Below are 21,572 nucleotides of genomic sequence, written 5' to 3'. Positions count from 1 at the left end.
AAATCTTGTCCTCTAGAGAGGAGGCGTCAGTGTAATAACTTGCTACATCATCCATCCCATAAAGACTTGTTTCTGAAAATGTTCAGATACACTGGTTAAAATAAAATTATTTTAATGACTGGTTATTAGGACAACCCTCAGTAGTATCATATTAGGAACCTATATTGTACACAACATACTGTTTGCACTGGGCTCTGTCTACAGGGTTTTCAGTTTCCTATAAAGGCGTTGCTGGTGAAATCCTGGTGTAAAGGTGAAATCTCCTATTGAGCATCTTAAGGCTGCAAATTTCTGATAGTGTGGTATCATTCATTCCTGGTTTTGGTTGCCCTGAAAGCCAATTGAAAATGTGTTCAATACTGTGTTCTTACTTTCACATACTACTAAAAAAATCCAGCTTTTTGCAGAGAGGTTATAGATTCCATGGTTCTTGTAACAGTGACCACCTTTTTCCAATGAGTTAGTTTCTTCTCTACTGGCTTTCAAAAAGTCTTTCACCCTCTGCAGACTTTGATATGAAGGAGACGTGTACCTGATTTGTACAAAAGCACATTAGCTTTTGCCACCAATACTGTTTTTGAGTTCCTGAAGGCTTTTAATTTCAGTCAAATGTATATCTGTAAAATACTATGCAAGCCTATTGCACTGTATAACTAAGAACAAGTCGCTGACAAAGTACTTCACAATCTAAATTTAATGTTTCTCCCTGCTTTCACAGAATGGTCATTTTTGGGGACAATGAAAGACTCTTTCCAATTTTGCAGACCATTGTATGACCCCCTGAATTTAGTTGGTTCTAACACAATATATTGCTGCAGTGCCAACAGAACGTCAGTGAATTCTGTTGCCTTTCACCCAACGATGCTGAACTCAATAAATTAACTTACTTCATAAATTTTAGGGAACAGACCATGTCTTAACCTAATTAGCAGTTGTATATTTCATCGGAATGTGAAATACAGGTCTACAGAACCATAATTATTGCTTCATTAGCAGGTGTATCTAGCCATTTCTGTTGTAACATTTCAAATATAAGATCAGACCGGAAGGTAAACTTCATTTTTCAGATCTGGACAAGATTCTTCCCCCAAATCTTCAGTTCTGTTAGATGCTGGGAAATGTAAAGGTACCTTCCAAGTTTCTGTGAACAAAGTTGAAATCTTATGATTGTACGATAACATAAATCAGGTGATTATGTAAAGTAGTTTGTAGCTTTGGTTAAATATGGGAGTTTTTTAATGTATAACTCTTCTGAGCTGGAGGTGAATGCCACATTTTAAGAGTTGGAAATAAGGTTTTTGAGGACTAATTGAATGGAGACACCCTGCTGCTACTGTTCGGTTGGAAACTGTATTCTTCAAGGCTGAGTTAACAGGATAGTAACACATTGACTAAGTTGTTGAAAGTTGTTTGCAGCAGAAAAGAGACATTCTTTTAAAAATCTTGGATTCTGTAGAGAACAGCAAAGACTGCAAAATTTTTTTTTTTAATTTCCCTTGTAACGGTCATCATTGAAGTCAATAGCTGCTAACTTTTGGTTTCTGTCAAAATGATGTGATGAAAATAATAGATTGTGTCATCCAAGGCTCTCAAAGTGCAAGTGTAGACAAAGTACATTCTGTCCCCTCCCCGGTACATTCAGGGAAGGCATAGCTGTGATTTATTTCATTCATATATATATATATATATATATATATATATATATATATATATATATATATATATATATATATATATATAATATATGTTTATCTTTTTTTTTAAATCATTCAGGGTTGGCTGGGTGATGAAAGAAACCGGGATTGTGCTCTTCTGGAGAGGGCAGATGCAGTTGATGTGTAATAATGTCCCATTCATTGATGCAAAAGTGCTATTGAAAATTGCTGCTGAAACTCATGTTCATAGCAGCAGTGACAGAGCTGTCTGAAACAAAATCCTGGTGAAAATCAGAACATGTGACTTCTTAAGGGGAGGTTTGGCAACATTTTGGAAAATCGTTGTCTGTTTTGGAGTGGGCCAGGAGTCAGTGTTTAGCCTACGTAGCTCCTCTTCTTTCTGAAAAAGGGGCAAGTTGCCAAGTACAGGGACTGAATGGGTTGGATCTATGTAGATAGAAACACTTTGCCCACACTAATGTAAATGAGATGTGCAAATAGTTCCAAGATTCTTTGAGCCATCCTGTATTCATGAATGCAGCATGGACAGTTTCCATGGAAATAATATATTGGTCAGAATCTGTGGAAATGTGATGTGGTTTTACTAACTCAACTGATACCAGGTTGACGTACTTTGGTCCTGGCTATGCTGCCTTCTAAGTAGAACTGAAACAGTTTCTAAGTTTGCTTATAAAGATTGATTACACCTTAACCTATTCTAACACAGTTTGGTTAGTCAAATTACAAAATTCAGACCATAATTCTCCATTGATGCAGCTCCACCAGAGGTAGAAAATATGAGAGCAAAGTATAGAAGGGCTCAGACATTTTTATTATTGTCATACAAGTCATGATTGAGTTGGAGACTGTTTGTATATAGCTGCAATACAAAACTGTGTCTGGAAGCATGCATTTATAACAGCTAAACATTTATTGTATTTGCTATTTGAATACATTTTAAAAGAAATATAATCATGTTTAAGTAATTAAGCTTCCTGTTCTAGCTAAGGAGTTTTATGAGTGCAATACACTTAGTCCCTAGGGAGAAAGGAAGACCTTGGATAAATGTCCACAGAGGCCAAGTGAGGAGCATAATTATAGTATTGTCAACTCTAAAGGCTTGTCTACGTTTAAAAGGCTGCAACTGCACCGCTGTACTGCTTCAGTGTAGATGCTATCTATGCTGACAGGAGGGCTTCTCCGTTGGCATAGGTAATCCACCTTCCTGAGAGGTGGTAGCTATGTTGACTGGAGAAGCTCTTCTTTTAATGTAGTGTCATCTACACCGGGGATTAGATTGGTATAACTGCGTCGCTCAGGGGTCTGGATTTTCCACACCCATGAGCAACATAGTTATATTGACATAAGTTGCTAGTGTAGACCAAGCCTCAGTGATGATAAATCTTGAATTGGGCATGGGATTGACATAAAAATTAGACTTTAAAAATTCTGTCTTCTGGTTTTTGAATCTCCTGGGTCACATTTTCATCCATTAATTTTCACACATTCTCCTCAACTATAAGGACTAGTAACTTTTTAAACGAAAGCTTTGATTCCTGCCTAATCAGATACCTTCAGGAGCTTGGGCTTTGAAAACACCAAATGTCATGATTTGACAACACTGTTTGGATCACTCTAATGTTAAATATTTAACAGTTCCACTATGTCTGCAGCATGGTATTTTGGGAAGAAGATATCTTGTGGAGTTTGTAGCACTAGATTAAAATAAATCTGATGACCTGTTTAACAAATTTAAGTATTTAACTTTTAAATATAAGTTGTCCTTTAAGTTGAATGTATTACGTCTTTCATTTCTTAATGCCCTGTAAAATGGTAAACTTTTTAATTTCTGATTATATAGTTCAATGGCTGACATCTATTTTTTTATTATGCAAAAATTCTACTACTGAAAATGTTAGATACCTTGCAATAAATATTAAATGGAATGGATATCTCAAGTGAAAGCTATGGTAACCTATGTTAACAGTATCACACAGCATTCCCACATTCTTTGCTGGTTAATCTGCTTTTTACTTGAATCCTGGTTTTACATTCAGTTCAGATGTCACTTATTCAAACCTTTTAGCTTTGGTTATTGAAGTAAACTTAATCCTCCTCTTATATTGGGGGCTTTCTCTGAATATTTTAGTTGAATTGCAAAGGTAGTTCTAGGTTGTAAAAAGTACTCTACGCACAGGTAGGAAAAGCATCAGGGGTAGGGATCTTTACCATAGTGTAAGTGTCTTTCTGAGATGGTTTAGCTTAGTAAATGTTTGCTTGCTTTGTGCTGGGTCACCTTAAAAGTGTGATCCAGTGTAGACCTGAGTAACACAGAAATCCACTTACGCAGCTGATTAATTCCTGTGCCCCATACAGTAAGAATACAAATGAGTCTCAACTCACCTAATATTGTCAGTATCCAGCATCTCATCTACATTGGTGTGGGTTGGAGGTGACTGGCATGTAAGTATTTAAAGGGGCTGCCATGAAGTCCAACTTTTTTCTCTTTCCTTGCAGTACTTGGGTCACGTGGAAGTGGATGAATCCAGAGGAATGCATGTCTGTGAAGATGCTGTGAAGAGATTGAAAGCTGTATGTATATCTGTTTCATCAAAATGTTGGCTCATGTGCTGTGATTGTTATACCAAGATGTTGCTGATTCTGCAATACCATTCCAGTTTCAGGTTGTGCACTTTTCAGTTTATATAAGAAAAAAATGTTGGATCATTTACGAGAACCACTACATATGATTACAGAGGCATATGTGAATCTGGGGGCAGGAGGGGAGAGAGTTAAATCTATTCTTCCTACTTGTAATAGTTAGTAGGTATTTTCAAAGGATTAGATAGAGATGACAATGACCCATATTGAATTGGTGTCCATAAGAGATTTTATTTTACTGGTATAAGTTAGATACGAAGAATGATCTCTCCCTCCAGAGTCTGCCACTTACCAGTATTATTGTATCCCCGAAACAGGTGACTTAATCCACTCTTTATTACACACAGCTCGACTACTTGTTTTGGGCTCCTCTTTCCTATGCAACATAGACTAGTAGCATTGCTACATGCATGCCAAGCTTGGATCTGCTCAAAATGTCCTAAAAGATTGCTTGATTGTGGTGTCAGTATGGTGGGCTGCTCTTAGTTTGGCTTCTATAAACATTTGTTCTGGCAAATAGCACTTGTTCAAATGCTTTTATTCCTGCATTTCACTTTAGGAGATTGTCATCTGTTCCCTATAGTGATGTTGTTGCCACAAAATCCTGCAAAAGTAACAAAGTTCAGTTTGTTCTCAAGAAATTGGGCTCCAAAAATCTTGAAGATTAGGAGGCAAAATGCAATTCATCACAGGAATAATCCTAACACCAATGGATACAGAACTCCCGTCCCTTTTATCATTTCCCCCGTGCACCTTGGCTGTGTAAGCTCTTCAGTACAGCAGTTTATGGAGCTTATGTTCAATAGTGTAGCAAAATTACTAAAGCAGGTGTTGCTGCAGCTTTGCAAACATTAGAATTTCATTGTTTTTGAAGCCCCTTGTTCTATTTTAATGCTATGACACAGCAATTTTGTTTGTAGTTAAGGGGCCTTTAACATCCATTTGTCATCTTATTAATATTTAGTTCTACTTGATGTGACCAGTGAGGCTTAAGCTTTTCTATTGTTTGGCTGTATTGCCAGTTGGATTTAAATTGCACATGTTAGTGTCGTGATATCCAGACACTACATGTATTTTCTTTTAAACCACTTTACTGTCAATTAAGGAAATATATAGTGTAACTTGCAAAATCATTCACTTTATACAGGACAGGAGTTAAATTACAGATCTCTGTTGTATTTGACTCCTGTGCAAGGAGACAGTACAAAGACAAGACTGTATTCTCTTGTCTTGTGTCATATCTGTTTTGGGTTTAAGTTGCTTCAGTGTGTACTACCAGTTTCTAACCTATCCTTTTTAAAAAATGATACATTTGTTTTAATATATGTTCTTGTTTTAGCAGGTAAAAGAAACATAACTAATGTTTGTTTTAAAAACAATTAAATTATCTCTAAATTATTAACTCTTAGTGCTGTTTAAAAACTGTTTTGCATGTTGTCTTTTCCATTAACTTTTTCCTGGGGTGTTTAAAGAAAAATAATTTATCATGTTTAACAAGTGCTTTGCTGAGAGCAAAATTAATGATTAACCATCTCTGTAAAAATGACATAGCTTCTGGTGAATCTGTTTAGCTTTTGCTACATCTTTTAAAAGTTGTTACTTAGTTTAATACAATAGATTTTACTCAACTTGGCAGCAGCATCCAGCCCCTCTCATTAGATATACCACAGTGTGATAAATTTATTAGTTCTCCTACCAATATTCAGTATATCCTGTCCAAATAGGAGTTTTTGCTTTAAAATAAACAAAACTTTCTTTAGAGCCTATCTGATATAAATGTTATGTAAGAAAATCTCCAAGTTTAAAGAATTGACATATGTTTTGTTAGTAAAATGTGATTACATTAAATAATTACAGGTGAAATGAATTATAGACTGAGAATGAAGCAGAAAAAAAAAGTCAGGAAATGCACAGTTAAGATTGATGCTCCCTTCTCAGTTTTGAGTTTCCTGGCTTTGTTTGCCAGGTGTCACAACCTTACCTTCATTTAAATATAGGATTTTGTGTTTAACAATCAGTTTGAAATGAAATCTCAGGATATCTACAAACATACAAATTTTCAATATAAAATGGTTTAACTATCAGTACATTGGTATAAATTGTTTGTTAAACTGCAGTGGGGAAGGAGATGAGATTTTTTTCCCTGCCTTGGGTAGAGGTAACCTCCCGCTGGTTACTGCTATACCATTACCATCCTGTAGGAAACAGTCTTTCATTGGCAGAGGGATGAGTCAGATTATCTAACCTCTAACTTGAATAATTGTATGACCTTGCAGCAGTATACCACCTCTGTGAATAATTTGGAGGAATAGCTAAGGCAGCATTATGCTCTTTAGGAACCTGCCATTAATTATTGAATGGACAGGCATATAGACATGGAGTATGCCTGACCAGGTATTCAGGGTTCTAGCTCAAAGAGATTGTACCTACTTCAGATGTATCTGAGTGTTCAGTCTCTTGTTAGACTTGGGCAACAAAGATGAAGCTAATAAAATATGAATGAATGAAACTGCATGGCAAATACACTTAAAATTTGTACATCTTACCCAGCTTTTAACTTGTCCATTTTTGTTCACCACCACCTACCACCACCATCACCAAAATCAGGCCCAGGTGGAAGATATGCTGGGCACTCTAGTTCAATTATTTCACTGAACCACCCTCTATCTGTGAGCTGACTTCTGTTATACTTCAGAGGTGCCTTGTTCATCCTGAGGATTTGGGGAAGTACAATGAATGCCTAGTGTTCCTCTTTACATAAAGAGGTAAAATTTGAAGGTTCAGAGTGAGTGTTGTGAGGAAACTCAACTTGAAAGTGAGACAATTAAAGCACAAATAAAGACAAGATTCCAGGTAGGGGGTCTAGGATCCCAAGGATATAGGGGAGTGCAAGAGAAGGGTGGGCACATAAACAATGCATATTGTGGAGTACTTTCCAAACTTAATTCTTTGTTGAAATTGAGCAGCTTCAATTTAAAAATCAGGTTTCTGAAACAAGTGGACTTTTTGGCATCTAAAATAAACTAACTTCCAAAACAACAAAAATCCCTTGGCTTTCAGAGGAAATTGAGGGAGCACACAGAAGCAGACCTTCAGGAGAAGTTTCAGTCCAGAGCAAGTTTTTTATGGATGAGTTCTAAGTTCCCAAAACTGGCTTATAATGGAAATGGGGTCCCAAAAAGTTTCTCTGTTTTTAACTTTGTGCCATTCCAGAAATTTTAGATGCTTCTCCAGTTTGCAACGCATTTGTCTTGGGTATCATTTTAGTGTGAAGCAAACTGTTAGCTGTGATAAAATTAAAAATTTTAATTTCTCAGTGGTTTTAGATCACAGAATCTAGATTGTTTAATCTTCATGCCTGCTGCCAAGTTTGGTTTATAACCTTACTAAAGAGAACTAAATAGGGAGACTGCAAACAAAATAACTGCTTTGCATGGAATTGGGTCTGAGATTCAGTTCAGTTCTCCCTCTTTTCACCAGTTTCAGATCTGTAGTTTCTTATCTTATTAGCAATCCATGTAAAGCCTGTTTATCTGCATTTTCATGGGATTTTTCATATTTGCCTGTCGCATCCTCTATGGATAACTCTAAATACCCCTTACTATCCCTCCATTCCCGAACTCTTGTATGTGCTTGTTGGTTTGAAACTCTGGGACACTTTAGCTACCTACAGTAATAGCACTCGACTTGTCCCCCCTGTTCCTCCAGGAAAGGAAGTTCTTCAAAGGCTTCTTTGGAAAAGTAAGTTTAATGCCTCATTTGTGCTTGCACTATAAGGAGTTACATCCCTGGTATAGCACTGTCATAGATCAGAGTTATAGAACCCACAGCAATCTGTTTCAGAATTTGTCTATTCTGACTGAGATGACTTGGAAATACACGTCCAATAAAGAATGCGGGTAAAAGGCACCCCAAAATATGCCAGTCAGACTGATGCACAAAATTCCAGTTTTTAAATTGTTTGGTCTCCCTGACACAGCCTCAGCACTAGATTGGTAATACTGTTAATACTTCCCCTCTGGTTTCCTGAGCTCAGATTTGGCCTACGTCACATGTAAGCCAGACTGATGTATTAGAAATGTGTCCACATCTTGAAATCATTGCAAGTTGACCATACTCTGCCCTGAAATGCAGCTTTTAAGTGGGTAGGGAGAAAATACTGGTAGGCATGGTGCTATTCATGTTATACCTCCCTTTCCTGAGAACCAAATTAATTTAAGGCCATATGAAGATGGCAAAAACTTCAGTTTTGTTCATATATTTTTCTTATTGCAGTTAAGACAAAGTCTAACATTGTGGGACTGAGAAACCTGCAGTGCCACTTAGGAAAGCAACTGTGTGTGTAAAAATTCTCCATGTGAGCGTACTGTACCAAATGTTATCAATTCATTGCTATTTTGCATGTGCATATGTTCTAAGGGCAGAGAATGTAAACCTCTAACAAATCAAAGTTGCATTTCTTTAGTACATTAGTAAACTTTGCCTTCCTTGTACACGGGGAACAGCAGGTATGCAAAACCATTTTTAAAGGTTTTAACTTTGCTTTAATTTACAAAGGACAAATAAGAGGATTTGATTTTAAAATATCTTGTAAAATGTAAGCTAAGCTTAAACACCTGTTAATGGTTTAAATTAAAAAAAAACCCATTTACTACTTAAAGGGGAAAAGATTTTTATGGCAGATTCTGTGATCAGAAATTTTTTCCATTTTGCTTTGGGAATAAACAGAATTTGTTTCAGCAGCTCTTTGGAGAAAACTAAAGTTCTTTGAGTAGATGCAGTGATGTATTTCACGTAGGTGTGTGCATACCCAGTGCACTAGAGCCAGAGAATCTCGCCCAGAAGTACCTGTAGGGGCAGCACTCGTACTTTGTAGTTATAGCACTCCTAGAACTATGAGGCCTCCCTCCCCCGCTTCTCACCATTCCGTCAATCAGAGCTCTGGGTGGTTCACCTCATTTTCTCTGCCTTCAGTTCTGAATTTTTTCTCTTCATGTATATAGCTTTTATATAGTAATATCCTAGATAGTGTTAGTGAAGTTAGTGAATTAAGATACTTATTGCCCTGCATGATGCCCTTATCAGGATTCAAGCATATCCCTCCATGGGGGGAAGGCGATTCTGAATAGTGATCCCTATATGAGGTGCTTGCTGAGTTTAGGCAAGGGACATGCTCCATTTGTAAGTTTTTTACCAAAAGAACCCAGATGGAAGCAGCACTTCCTTGAGCAGGCGATGAGGCCCATTTCAGGGCTTAGGCCCATATCTGATTGGTGGTCACCTTTTGACTTGGTGTTTGAGGCCACTCTGCTTTCAAGTGCTGGCATCTCCTTCAAGATACAGTGAAGTTGTTCAACCTATTTGTGGCCTCTGAGGAAGAAGTCCCATAAAACTAATTGGGACCATCCCAGGGCTCATGGATATTCCTCCTCTTCTAAAAAGAGTACAGACCAGCATATATACCACTTTCGGCACGTGGGATTAAGCAGGTCTGCCAAACCACCGAGAGTCCGTACAGTAGACTCCGGTTCTGGCCTTGGGGCATCTGTTGAGTCTAGTACTGATGATATCAATGCCTGGTATTGACTGTCTCCACGCTAGTGGTATAACAGATGGTGGCAGATCTCCTCTGCCTTTCTCTTCTGGATTCTATTCTTGGCCAGGACATTTTCGGGGCCACACCTTCCACCACCTCGTTGACACAATCTGGTCGTGTCATAGAGACACCAGGTCCATCAACACAGCAGCCTGGTCCTTCTATGCTGCAACCTATAGATTTGAGGCCGGTGCCACAGAGGACCTCATTGGCACTGGTACACTCCTCAGCATCAACATTGTGTTCATGGGAAATCCCGCCTTCTGCTTTGGTACTTCTGCTGACCTGTGTACTGATGCCTTCCCCAGCACTGGAGGTGGGTGCCACATAATCAGTTCTAGTTATGCCAATACCTTGTTGGCACCAGTACTGTTATGTCTCTTTGCCTGCCCCAGGAGTCTCAATGCTTCACCAACGTTGGTTTTCCAACATTCTTGTGTTATCAGTTCGGCCTCCCATATTCCTTCCTCTTCATCCCAACCTCTTGACTCAGCATCAGATTTTGCATCCTGCAGTCAGTTCTCTGCACTTCATTGTGTGGCTGTTCTGTGGTTAAATGAGGAGGAAGATCAATGTTTGGAGGCTGTTTGTTTGACAAGTTCTACTCATAGTAAAGCCCTCCACCGGAATGGCCTATTTGGACAAATGGAAGTTTTTCGATATGGTCATTGGCCCGTCGTGTTCGACCAGAGCTAGCTGGTATCTGGGGCATCTTGAAGTACTTGTTACATCTTCAGTTGTTTGTTGTATTTAGCTCATTGAGGGTGCATCTGGTGGTGATTTCAGTGTTTCATCCACCTATTCATGGGAGGTCGGTGTTTTTGAAAATGGCAACAATGTTTTCGAAAGGAATCCTTCGTCTCCACTCACCAGTGAGAACAAGTTTCTTTGTGGGCCCTTAATACAGTCTTAGCAGCTCTGATGGGATTGTCGTTCAAGCCTCTGGTATCTTTTTTTTCTCTTTAGGTCAAAAAATTATTGCTACATTTCTGGTAGCAATAAAATCTACAAGGAAAGTGTGAGAGTTACAGGCTTTGATGGCAGAGCCTCCTTAAATGCAACTCTCCAAAGATAAAGTGACCTTGTGGCTGCATCCTAAAATTTTTATCTAAACGGGGTTTCTCAATTTAATTTGAACCAGGTGGTGGTGTTTTTGCTGATGTTCTTTCCTCAGCCACATTCAACCACAGTAGAGCAGTGTCTTCACATGTTAGACATCGCCTGGACAGGACTAAACCTCTTCATGATTCTTCTCATCTGTGTTGTACATAGACCAAATGGACAAGCAAGCAGTCTCTTTGCAGACTATTTCTAGGTGGACAACTAGCTGTATGTATATTGGACATCTACAGGGCTGACACGTGGTCAGCTATATGCATGTTTATGAACCATTAAGCCATTACCACAGCATCCAGAGGAGATGCAAACTTTAGGAAGGCAATTATGCAATCCTTGTTTAAATAGATTCCAAAACCCACCTCCTATGACTATAGCTTGTCACCTACATGGAATATATGGCTACGTCTACTTGAAGAAAAAAGTTACTTACCTGTATTGTAACTGTTCTTCGAGATGTGATGCAGAAGTGTACACCACAATCCTCCTCCTGTCCTTTCTGCCTCTCCTCCCTCTGGCTCCAGTAGGGATTCCAGTGCCTATGGACCCAGATGGATCACTTTGCTGTGCTTCCTGCTACAGCCAGGGGGAGGAGAGTGCTGATCTCCCATCCCCTTGGCTGCAGCAAAGAGCCTGCATCTTATTTCAGCTGCATGGCAATGCATGCTGCCTGGGTCCTTAGGCAGCGGCTCCCTATGCAGCCAGCAGGAGGAGAGTGGTGGGCCACTTTGAAAGTCCCCGAGGGCCACAGGTTGGGAACCATTGGCCTAAATTATGACATCAGTCATAATGCAACTCTAGGGGGGAAATCTATCTTTCGTATAACAACGTATAGCTTTTGCCAGGAATATCTCTAATAAATTGTGTTTAATATGCATCTTCTGCTACTTCATCTGTGTTTTCCTTACTGATCAGCTTCCACTGAGACTAATTCAAATGTTCCAAAGCTTCCGGGAGCTTAAAACTGCCATCAGTTTTAAAAAAACAAAACAAAAAAACAAAACAAAACTGGTGTGACAAAAAATCTGGCCTGGACCAGTGACACATTATTAGATATATCAACCATCAGGGCTTGTGCTTCCAATGGGGGATATCACTTGTGCCTACCTTTGAAAGGTTCCAAGATAGACTTAAAATCATAAAATTAAGTATGAAAATGCTATTTTAACATGATTAAAAGTTCCTAAAACTTTGTTTTCTGAGCCTTGTGCAGACCATAATATAATGACCTGCCTTTATAGATGGAAGGTTGTAATTTTTTAAAAATACTTGTCTGGGGTAGGGTTGTGATAAGTGAGCTCAGGTGAGATGGTTGTCACATGTATACTACCACCAGGTGTATTTATATGTGAAGTGTAGGCATGCATATTGCTCTCTATATTTACATAGAAATTATAAAAGTATCTGTATGTTTGTATAGGGTTCAGACTTCAGAGCTGACACCACAATAAAATGAATAGAAACAGTTTGCATCTCTTAAAGTATGTCTACACTGCAATTAAAAGCCTGCTGTGCTGACCCATGCCAGCTGACTCAGGCTCAACCTATAAGGGGCTGTTTAATTCCTGTGTAGGTGTTCAGGTTTGGGCTGGAGCCTGGACTCTAGGACCCTGTGAGGTGGAAGGGTCCCAGCAGCCCAAACCAGAGCATCTGTACCAGAGCTAAACAGCCCCTTATCCCAAGCCCCATGAGTCCGAGACAGCTGGCACAGGCCAGCTGCAAGTGTCTAATTGTAGTGTAGACATACCCTTAAGCTACGCCTACACTTGGACCTAGGAGTGTGATTCCTAGCTCACATAAACATTTGCTAACTCTCATCGAGCTATTATGCTAAAAATATTAGTATAACTACAGCACCACAGGCAGTGGAGAGCAGAAGCACAGGCTGAATCATCCTGAGTACAAATCCGTGAAGTCCAGATGGGTTTGTATTCAGGGTGGCTAACCCATGCTGCTGGGGCTACACTATTTTTAGTGCAGTATCTCAATGAAAGCTACAACAAGTGACTGCTTGAGCAGGGAATCACATCCTGAGCTCCAAGTGTAGGTGTAACCTAAGCTATTGGTCTAGTCTAAGGCAGCTGACATTGAAAAGTCTGTCTTAATCTAAAGGCCTAGAAATGTGTATTTGAAAATGAAATCTTGCATTTTGCAGCATCTGAATCTTAGTGGTCAGATAAAGGCATAGTGGGCAGGATTATTTTACTTTGCTGTTTTTTAAAGCTTTTAATGTCACAACTTGCATATAGAAACTTGACTCAATCCTACATTGCCTCTTATTTTTAACATCTTAACTGCCATGAGAAATACTATTCTTTAGGAAAGAACTTGAACTTTAATCTGCTGCTTTCTTTTACATACTGATGTCCATTTTTAGGCATTGACATAACCCCGCTGGTCAGTGCGTGTCATAATCTTCTCTGTGCCCGATCCACAGAAGATGCAAATCTGTTACAGCTCTCAGCTTGTAGACTCATGTTTTTTAGCTCTGGAGGTCCTTGGTTCAATCCCCCAATATTGACCAAGATAGTGACTGTCACATTGGCACAGATTAGAAACTGGTCGTAAGGTTGTGTTCAGAGATAAGGGGGAAGTGATGTTCCTGCTGGTTTCAAACTGAATTAGAGCAGGTCTGATTTAACGTTGCTATGAAGCCTACACTTTAACAGCATTGATATCATTCAAAAGCTACCTGTGTGGAAAGAGTTGAGGGGCTGCTGAAGTCTCTGCATAGATCCCTGGTGGAGGTCAAGATGGAGGCCCCGAATAGCACAGGTTGAGACCATGTTGGTCCAGCATATAGTGTCCATTTGTGAGTCTGATACTTTCATTACTTATAACTTTGGGCTTTTGCTCATTCCCACTTCATTGGTTATACTTGATATAATTTGCTGGGGTCTCTGGCACAACTTGAGCTATATAGCCTAGTGAATGGGATGTCTTCTGTCATGGTGGAATCAATACTTCATGCACTATATGTATTGGCAACTCCAAATATTGCTAACAGTAAGTGCCACATGTACAGACACCCATATCTCCATTCTGACCATTGGCACTTTGCGCCGCTGATTATGGGAATTGTTCTTTACACTTTCTACCTGGTCAGGCTGTCAGCATTCCCTTCACATAGTTTGGTATTCTGAACCAAGCTGGGAAAGGTAGGCTAAGGATTCAGCAGATGGAAGGGCTGTAGAAATTGCACACTTCTAATGGGATAGAAAAGGAAAACATCACTAGCTGTATTTTAGACGATTTAGGACTATGCGAAAATGATGATCAAGGCTTTCCCATTGATTTAGAGACTATAAAACATCTCCTGTAAAAATGGGAGTTCCTTGCTGAAGCCTTCTAAAAATTGGGCATCATTGTATACCTAATTCTTGACTAGGTAGCAAAATAAAGCCCTGTCTACACTTGCGCTTATGGTGGCAAAACTTTGTTGCTCTGAGGTGTGAAAAAAAACACACACCCAAGCGATATATTTTGCTGGCATCAGTGTGGACAGCGCTATGTTGATGGTAGACACTCTCCGCCAACATAGCGGCCACCGCTTATTTAGGTGGCTTTATTTTGTCAGCAGGGGAGCTCTCTCCCACCAACATAATGCGGCCACACTCGCTCTTATGCTGGCAAAATTTATATCACAGGGAGGGTCATACCCCTGAGTGACAAAGTTTTGCCAGTATAACTGTGAGAGTAGACAAGCATGCAATGATCTTTGGAAGAATTTCCAACTCAGTAGTAAAGTAGGAAAACAAACATCTTGTGCTATGAGGCTGTAGGCTGTCTCTCTCTACATTTGGAATACAGATTGCAAGGACTATAGTGAGAATTCTATGAATTTGTTTTTGAAGTAAGTCTAAAAGGTGGGTTCTGGTAGGAAAATTTCAATCTTTGATTTAGCAGGTGCCAGTCCTATCCTGGCAAACTCAAGTTTGCAATGTGCAAGAAGGCCTGCATATTCTCATCTTCCAATCTCTTTGCCCTGAGAAATACATGGTGAATTTTCATGGCTTCATTAATTCAGTTGGGATTTGGTGATAGGTGAGTAGCAGATGAGGACATACTTTGCTTGAGATCAGTGCTTGCTTCTGGAAGTACATGGCTGAGTTTGGTTTTTAAAAACAGTTGTAATAAGTTTTGCTGCTTTAGCTATTCTTTAAGAGACTTCCTTGAAGCTTTAAACTTTTGGAATGAGATTATATTTACTATTTGGAGAAAGTTACATTTTCCTTATTCTTCCCACCTACCTTTCTCACAGACCTTGTTTTTTCCTGATTTTTGTATTTGCTGAATCAAGGATATTGATTAACATTATGGATGGTTTAAAAGAAACTGGTACATGTTTTAAAACAAGTCAAAGGAGACAAATCCAGATGTGTACCATCTAGGCTTAAGAATTTTGAAGTTATGGAAGTTGGTTGAGAGCTGGGAACACAGACCCAAAGAGTGTGGCTATCCCATATTTTCTGCCTTCTAAAACAAAGAATTTTAGAAATCACTTTATATATTGCAATACTTTCTGTCGATCTAACAGTAACCTTAATCAAATACATCTCCCATCATGAATAACACACTAATGCACTAAATCAACAAATGTCCGACTAGAAAATCTTTAGGTAAGAAAGCTATGGAAAGGGGCACATTTTTAGAATGTTCAGCCTGGCTGATAACCTCTTATACTAAAGTTGTCCTTTAAACTAATTTTCCTTACAGTTGAGTTCCATTTACCATTATCAGACTTTATCTTAATGCTCTGGTCTTCCCTCCCCCTCCCCACACACACCGTCTTTCCTCTGATAATGGAACCACAGTGATACTAGTGAAGACTTACCAATCCAGCGCACACAATAAAATATCCTATCCATATACTGTAATTCTAAAATCAGTATTATATAAACAGAATATTCAGCGGCCTTAAATTGGGATGAATCACTGACTTCAAGTGTGCTCTGGTGTTTGACATATGAGAATAAGTAACTCATGGAAATCAGTGACGTAGCCATAGAGGAACCATTTTAAAACCCGCAGTTCTTACACTGGAAGGCCACCAGAGATCACCCATTCATCCACATTTCTGCTGCTGTGCCCCATTGCAGTGGCCTGATGGGTGATACTCAAAAGGTCATTGAGACGGCTGTTTATGGAACTGACCATTATGGAATAGAATCATGATGTAGTGTATAAAACAAACAAGGGGGAAAATTGTTTATCTGGCCGAGATGTGAAAAGGGTAGGTAGTTATGGAAACCCCCACATTTTCCTGACAGTCATGAGTAGGAAAATGCAATACTTTGGAAAAGAATTTTTTTCTAGCAGTGTTTCTGCATAACAGCCAGCAAAATGGTGTTTTTAACTAAACAGAGTAAATGCTCCATCTCTAACGTGAGATGTTAGTCCTTAAAAGTTGTTTTATCTGATGATGGGTGTTATGCTGTATTTTTGCAATTTTCTTTTAAATGATAGTTTAATACCCAAAAAATAAATGGCACTTTCAGCATTTCAAGTTCTTCTTCCCAGCTTTCCACTTTTATTCTGTTGTTCTCCACTCCCAGTCAGGTTTTGAGAATATGCCAAAGTGCTCCATATCAAAATTTAACCTTTTTATCCTGTAACGTAATGCTCTCTAAACATATTAAACATTTTTATAAACCTGTGCCATGTCACTGCACGTTTAGTGCATAGCTAATAATGGAAAAACCTATTTGGAGTTCATGCTAAGTGCAAGTATTATGCATGAAACGTTCATAGCACTATAACATTTTGTGGGTGCTTCTAATGTGATTTAAGGTGATGCCATGATTCTGCCACACGATTATTTGGGCAGTGGGTAGGGTGGTGGAAAGATCAGGTAAGAATTTTTTACATTGTTTAAATTTGTGCTGTAGAAGCTACCTGTGGTGTAACTCCTTATGCATTAGTGTTATCTAAATCTCTTTAATGTTCTGGGTTGACCTTTTTAAATGGGTGAACAATTCAATTTTGAATTCTTTGCCTATAAATGAATGTATTAACCTGTCTTTACTTCACCTGTTCTGTTCATTTCCCTTCTCCTGTCCCCCTTCCTTTGCATTGTGTTTCTGAAATGCTGGCTTTGGCTTGGTTCTCTGAATGTTTTGCAGTTTGATTTGAGTATCTGGCTTTGGGCGCCTCTACTGAACTTGGACTTCATCTGCACTTACTATTGTGGTTCTTGGAAAACGGAAGTGGGTGTACAATCTAATAACATTGCTGTAATACTGTGTTTTTCTCTTTTCTTCCCTTGAAAGAGCGGAAAGAAGGCAGTTAAGGCAGTTCTGTGGGTTTCGGCAGATGGACTCAGAGTTGTAGATGAGAAAACTAAGGTGAGACTTGGATTTTAAATTGTATCAAAATGCCTCTGCTCTTTGGTAGCCCTATTTTTTTGGGATAAGTACTGGTTTCTGAAAGAGTGTTACATGCATGTGCCCAGTTTAATTATTCATTACTTAGTGAAATGAACTGAAATTTTCAGTGAACAATTTGAAATACATATTTCTACCATCTTATTCTGCAGTGTACCCTATGCTCATCTGACTTAAACATAGCAGTTAATGTGAACCTGGAATCCTGTTTTTGTTTTATCTGCCTAGAAAGCACATTTTCCTGATCACTTCTATGTGCATAGTGCATGCAGAGTCCCCCTGACCCTGATGTCCTTTATGTACTAGTAGAGGAGGTACATGAGAGATTAATGCATAAAGAAATGTATATTGATCACCCTAGTTTGCAGTGCATCTGAAATTTCAAATCATTGCATCTTATGAGCAAGCTTCCAAAAATGCAGAAAGGGAGTTAAATAAAACTTACGTGAGGATTGCCATGTCTCTGAGATTTAAAAACCATCTTCATTCTGGAAAGAAATAATATCTGGGAAACAAACTCATGTCATGTCTCACCTTGAGATCTAAAATGACTGTTTAGTCTTAAATGAAAAACATAAAAATCACTCATTAAGATCTTGTATGCTGCATTGTGCATGGGAGTTCTTATTCCAAAGTGTTAACCTCTGAAACCAGAGATGCTCTTATATTCTTTTTACCTTATTAAATACATCAGGCCATATTTTTAGCTAACTGTGGTCAATACTGCGGACGACACTAAGCTGGGGGGAGTGGTAGATACCCTGGAGGGTAGGGATAGGATACAGAGTGACCTAAACAAACTGGAGGATTGGGCCAAAAGAAATCTAATGAGGTTCAACAAGGACAAGTGCAGAGTCCTCCACTTAGGAAGGAAGAATCCCATGCACAGCTATAGACTGGGGACCGACGAGCTGGGCAGCAGCTCTGCAGAAAAGGACCTGGGGGTAACGGTGGATAAAAAGCTGGATATGAGTCAGCAGTGTGCCCTGGTTGTCAAGAAGGCTAATGGCATATTGGGCTGCATTAGGAGGGGCATTGCCAGCAGGTCACGGGAAGTGATTATTCCCCTCTATTCGGCATTGGTGAGGCCGCATTTAGAATATTGTGTCCAGTTTTGGGCCCCCCACTACAAAAAGGATGTGGACAAGTTGGAGAGAGTGCAGCGGAGGGCAACCAAAATGATTAGGGGGCTGGAGCACAGGACTTATGAGGAGAGGCTGAGGGAACTGGGCTTGTTTAGTCTGCAAAAGAGAAGAGTGAGGGGGGATTTGATAGCGGCCTTTAACTACCTGAAAGGGGGTTTCAGGGAGGATGGGGCTAGGCTGTTCTCGGTGGTGGCAGATGACCGAACAAGGAGCAACGGTCTCAAGTTGCAGGGCGGGAGGTCTAAGTTGGACATTAGGAAAACGTTTTTTACTAAGAGGGTGGTGAAGCACTGGAATGGGTTACCTAGGGAGGTGGTGGAATCTCCATCCTTAGAGGTTTTTAAGGTGAGGCTTGACAAAGCCCTGGTTGGGATGATATAGCTGAGGTTAGTCCTGCTTTGAGCAGGGGGTTGGACTAGATGACCTCCTGAGGTCCCTTCCAACTCTAATATTCTATGATTCTATGAATAAAATACTATGATTTGATTTCCTCCAAAGTGAGTTTTTGGTATTTCAAAAGATGATATAGCCATCAGCCCTATTTGTACCTGTATTGGTCCTAGAGAGAGCAAGGACTTAGTGGACACAGAAAATGAACAACCTGGTCAACTCAAAAGATGAGCCCTGCAGGTCAAAACTGAGACATAAGGGAGGGATGATGTAGGGGAGGCTTGCACTGCCACTACCGGTGACATACCTGGTCTATGGATAAATACAGGTCTTGAACCTCCAAGGCTGTTGATCTAACCCATTTCATCAGCATTAAATTCACTGAACCTTTTAAAAAAAATACTGGCTGTTTCTAATACACACATACTGATTTAAAAACCAATCAGGAAACTTTAGTTAAATTAAAACTGTTTTATGAATTCTTTGCTTGTACACAATAATTCATTTAAGAGAATTAGATGGACACTTACTCCTGGGAGGTGATGTGCACTGTTTTAAAAGTTGAATGAATATTGATCTGGTGGATGAATATGCTAGCACAGACACCAGATATGAACCTCTAAGCTAAAGGAAAACATTTTATAAGAAGCATTTTGAAAATATTTTGATTGACTTTTGTATGGAAAAATAGTATGCCTCTTTTGAGTAATTTTGTGTTTTTATATAGACATTTCTCCTATTAATCTGTGCATGTAGATCTGGACCATCTAGCTTAACCATCTACCAGTACTACAGCTCTTTTTAATACTTAAATATCTACCTGACACAGTACAGTTCTGATTTTTGCAGTCTACTAGATCTTCTAATTTCTTATCCATGCTTGCTCTGCTCACTCATGACACTAGTTTGTACATTCTGTTTTGACTTTTTTGTAGTTGGTTCCACCAATGATGCCTAAAATGGTTTTCCCTGTCTCTCCAAGTGACACTAGCCTAATCCCAATCCAAAGAAGGATCCTAGGAATCATTCACACACTTAACTCTGAAGAACACCCATGAATTCTCAGATGGCTATTGTCTTGTCACTCTTCCTCCCTGTATGAAGGCAGGTACAGTATCTGCCTTTTACTGGTACGTACTGGGTATGTCTACACTGCAATAAAACACACATGCTTGTTCTGTGTCAGTTGACTCAGGCTTGCGGGGCTAGGGCTGTGGGACTACAAAATTGCAGTGTAGACATTTGGCCCTGGGCTCCAGCCTGAGTCCGAACATCGACACTGCATTTTTGTAGTCCATGAGCCCGAGCCCATGAACCCGAGCCAGCAAATGCTGGCCAGCCCGTGAGTGTTCTACTGTAGTGTAGACATGCCCCTAGGTACATTCTTTGTGATGAACCACCAGCATGAGATTCATTTGCACTTGAACCAGGCTTCTTCATTTGTTCTGCACCATCTTGTAGGTAACATGGAAAATGACTTGTATTTTTAAGTAAGCACCTCTTTGCATTCTTGTTTTTGGGGTTCTTTTTCCTTTAGGATCTTATAGTTGATCAGACAATAGAGAAGGTTTCTTTCTGCGCTCCAGACCGGAATTTTGACAGGGCATTCTCTTATATCTGTCGAGATGGCACTACCCGGCGCTGGATATGCCACTGCTTCATGGCTGTAAAGGACACAGTAAGTTGGGTGTGATAGGATTTGCAATTAGCAATTATGACTAGAAGCAGGAAGAGTTCCACCCAGCAGATTTTTGAAATCTATCTGTAATAAAACTTAAATTTACCTACAGAACATACTCCAAGGGTTTTTACCCTAAACCAAAATATTGTGTAACTATTGGTGTGGTTGCAACTCTAATTCTTTGTTTGAATTGTTTGCCCCCCCTCCCCCGTTTGTGGTAGTCTAGTCATCTTATGGAGAGAGATGGTGCCCAGCATGGTGTGTAAATGGAAGGCAGTCAGAACAGAACTACACATTTAAAAGTAAAGACAGAAGATACTTGTATCTGAAAATGTATACAGCTGAAAACTGAAATAGAAATGACAGTCTCTGAGGTAAAAACTCTATAGAGGGTAATTAAATGTAGACCTGGTAGTTTTTTGAGGCCTCTTGCGTGCAAACATACGCAGAAGGCAAAGTAGTTTAGTCCTCAGAATTAAAATTAAACTGCGTAAACTGTGATCACCTTTGGCTTTTAAATATTAAAAGGAGACATTGGGTCTTGTTTGAGCAGGGGATTGGAAGCAGGTTACTTCTGTCACTATAGGACAGTGGGTCTCTTGAATTCAAGACATTGGCAGTAATACTGAGTGTATCTTTTAGAAGGCTTGAAAGCTTCTTTTGTACAATAATGGTATTGTACAATCAATAAAATCTCTGTATGCCTACACCCAAGCCAGCCAAGGTCAAACTAGACTGAGTCATGAAGATTCTTAGCATTTCACTGCTGTTTTGGTGAACCTCCCTTCCTGGCCTCTCATTTTCTAAACGGGGATTACATGTGGGGAAACTTCCTTTTGTATCACAGTAGCCTTGCTCTTTGTTTAGCAAACAGGCGTTGTTATAGGACTATTGTAAAGCTTAATCTTGAGAATATTATGGACAGCCATTTTCAAAAAGTCTGCC

General features: G+C 39.4%; 1 protein-coding gene across 7 annotated transcripts in view; it reads left to right on the top strand.

Moving 5' to 3' along the window:
• Positions 1-21,572, top strand: part of NUMB (NUMB endocytic adaptor protein) — a 139,765-nt gene that overhangs the window by 106,654 nt on the left and 11,539 nt on the right. For 4 of the 7 annotated variants that reach the window (XM_067557865.1, XM_067557870.1, XM_067557864.1 and 1 more), the window contains exons 3-6: positions 4,173-4,247; positions 8,025-8,057; positions 17,298-17,372; positions 20,484-20,624. In XM_067557865.1, coding sequence (XP_067413966.1) covers positions 4,173-4,247; positions 8,025-8,057; positions 17,298-17,372; positions 20,484-20,624 — 324 coding nt within the window. The remainder of the gene's footprint in view (positions 1-4,172; positions 4,248-8,024; positions 8,058-17,297; positions 17,373-20,483; positions 20,625-21,572) is intronic. The other 3 variants (XM_067557871.1, XM_067557867.1, XM_067557868.1) reach the window with 2 other exon arrangements.

Source organism: Emydura macquarii, unplaced genomic scaffold, assembly GCF_026122565.2.
Source record: "Emydura macquarii macquarii isolate MOO-44397 ecotype Brisbane River unplaced genomic scaffold, CSIRO-AGI_Emac_v2 contig_1876, whole genome shotgun sequence".
NCBI lineage: Eukaryota > Metazoa > Chordata > Testudines > Chelidae > Emydura > Emydura macquarii.
This window is presented reverse-complemented; position numbering and strand designations above follow the sequence as displayed.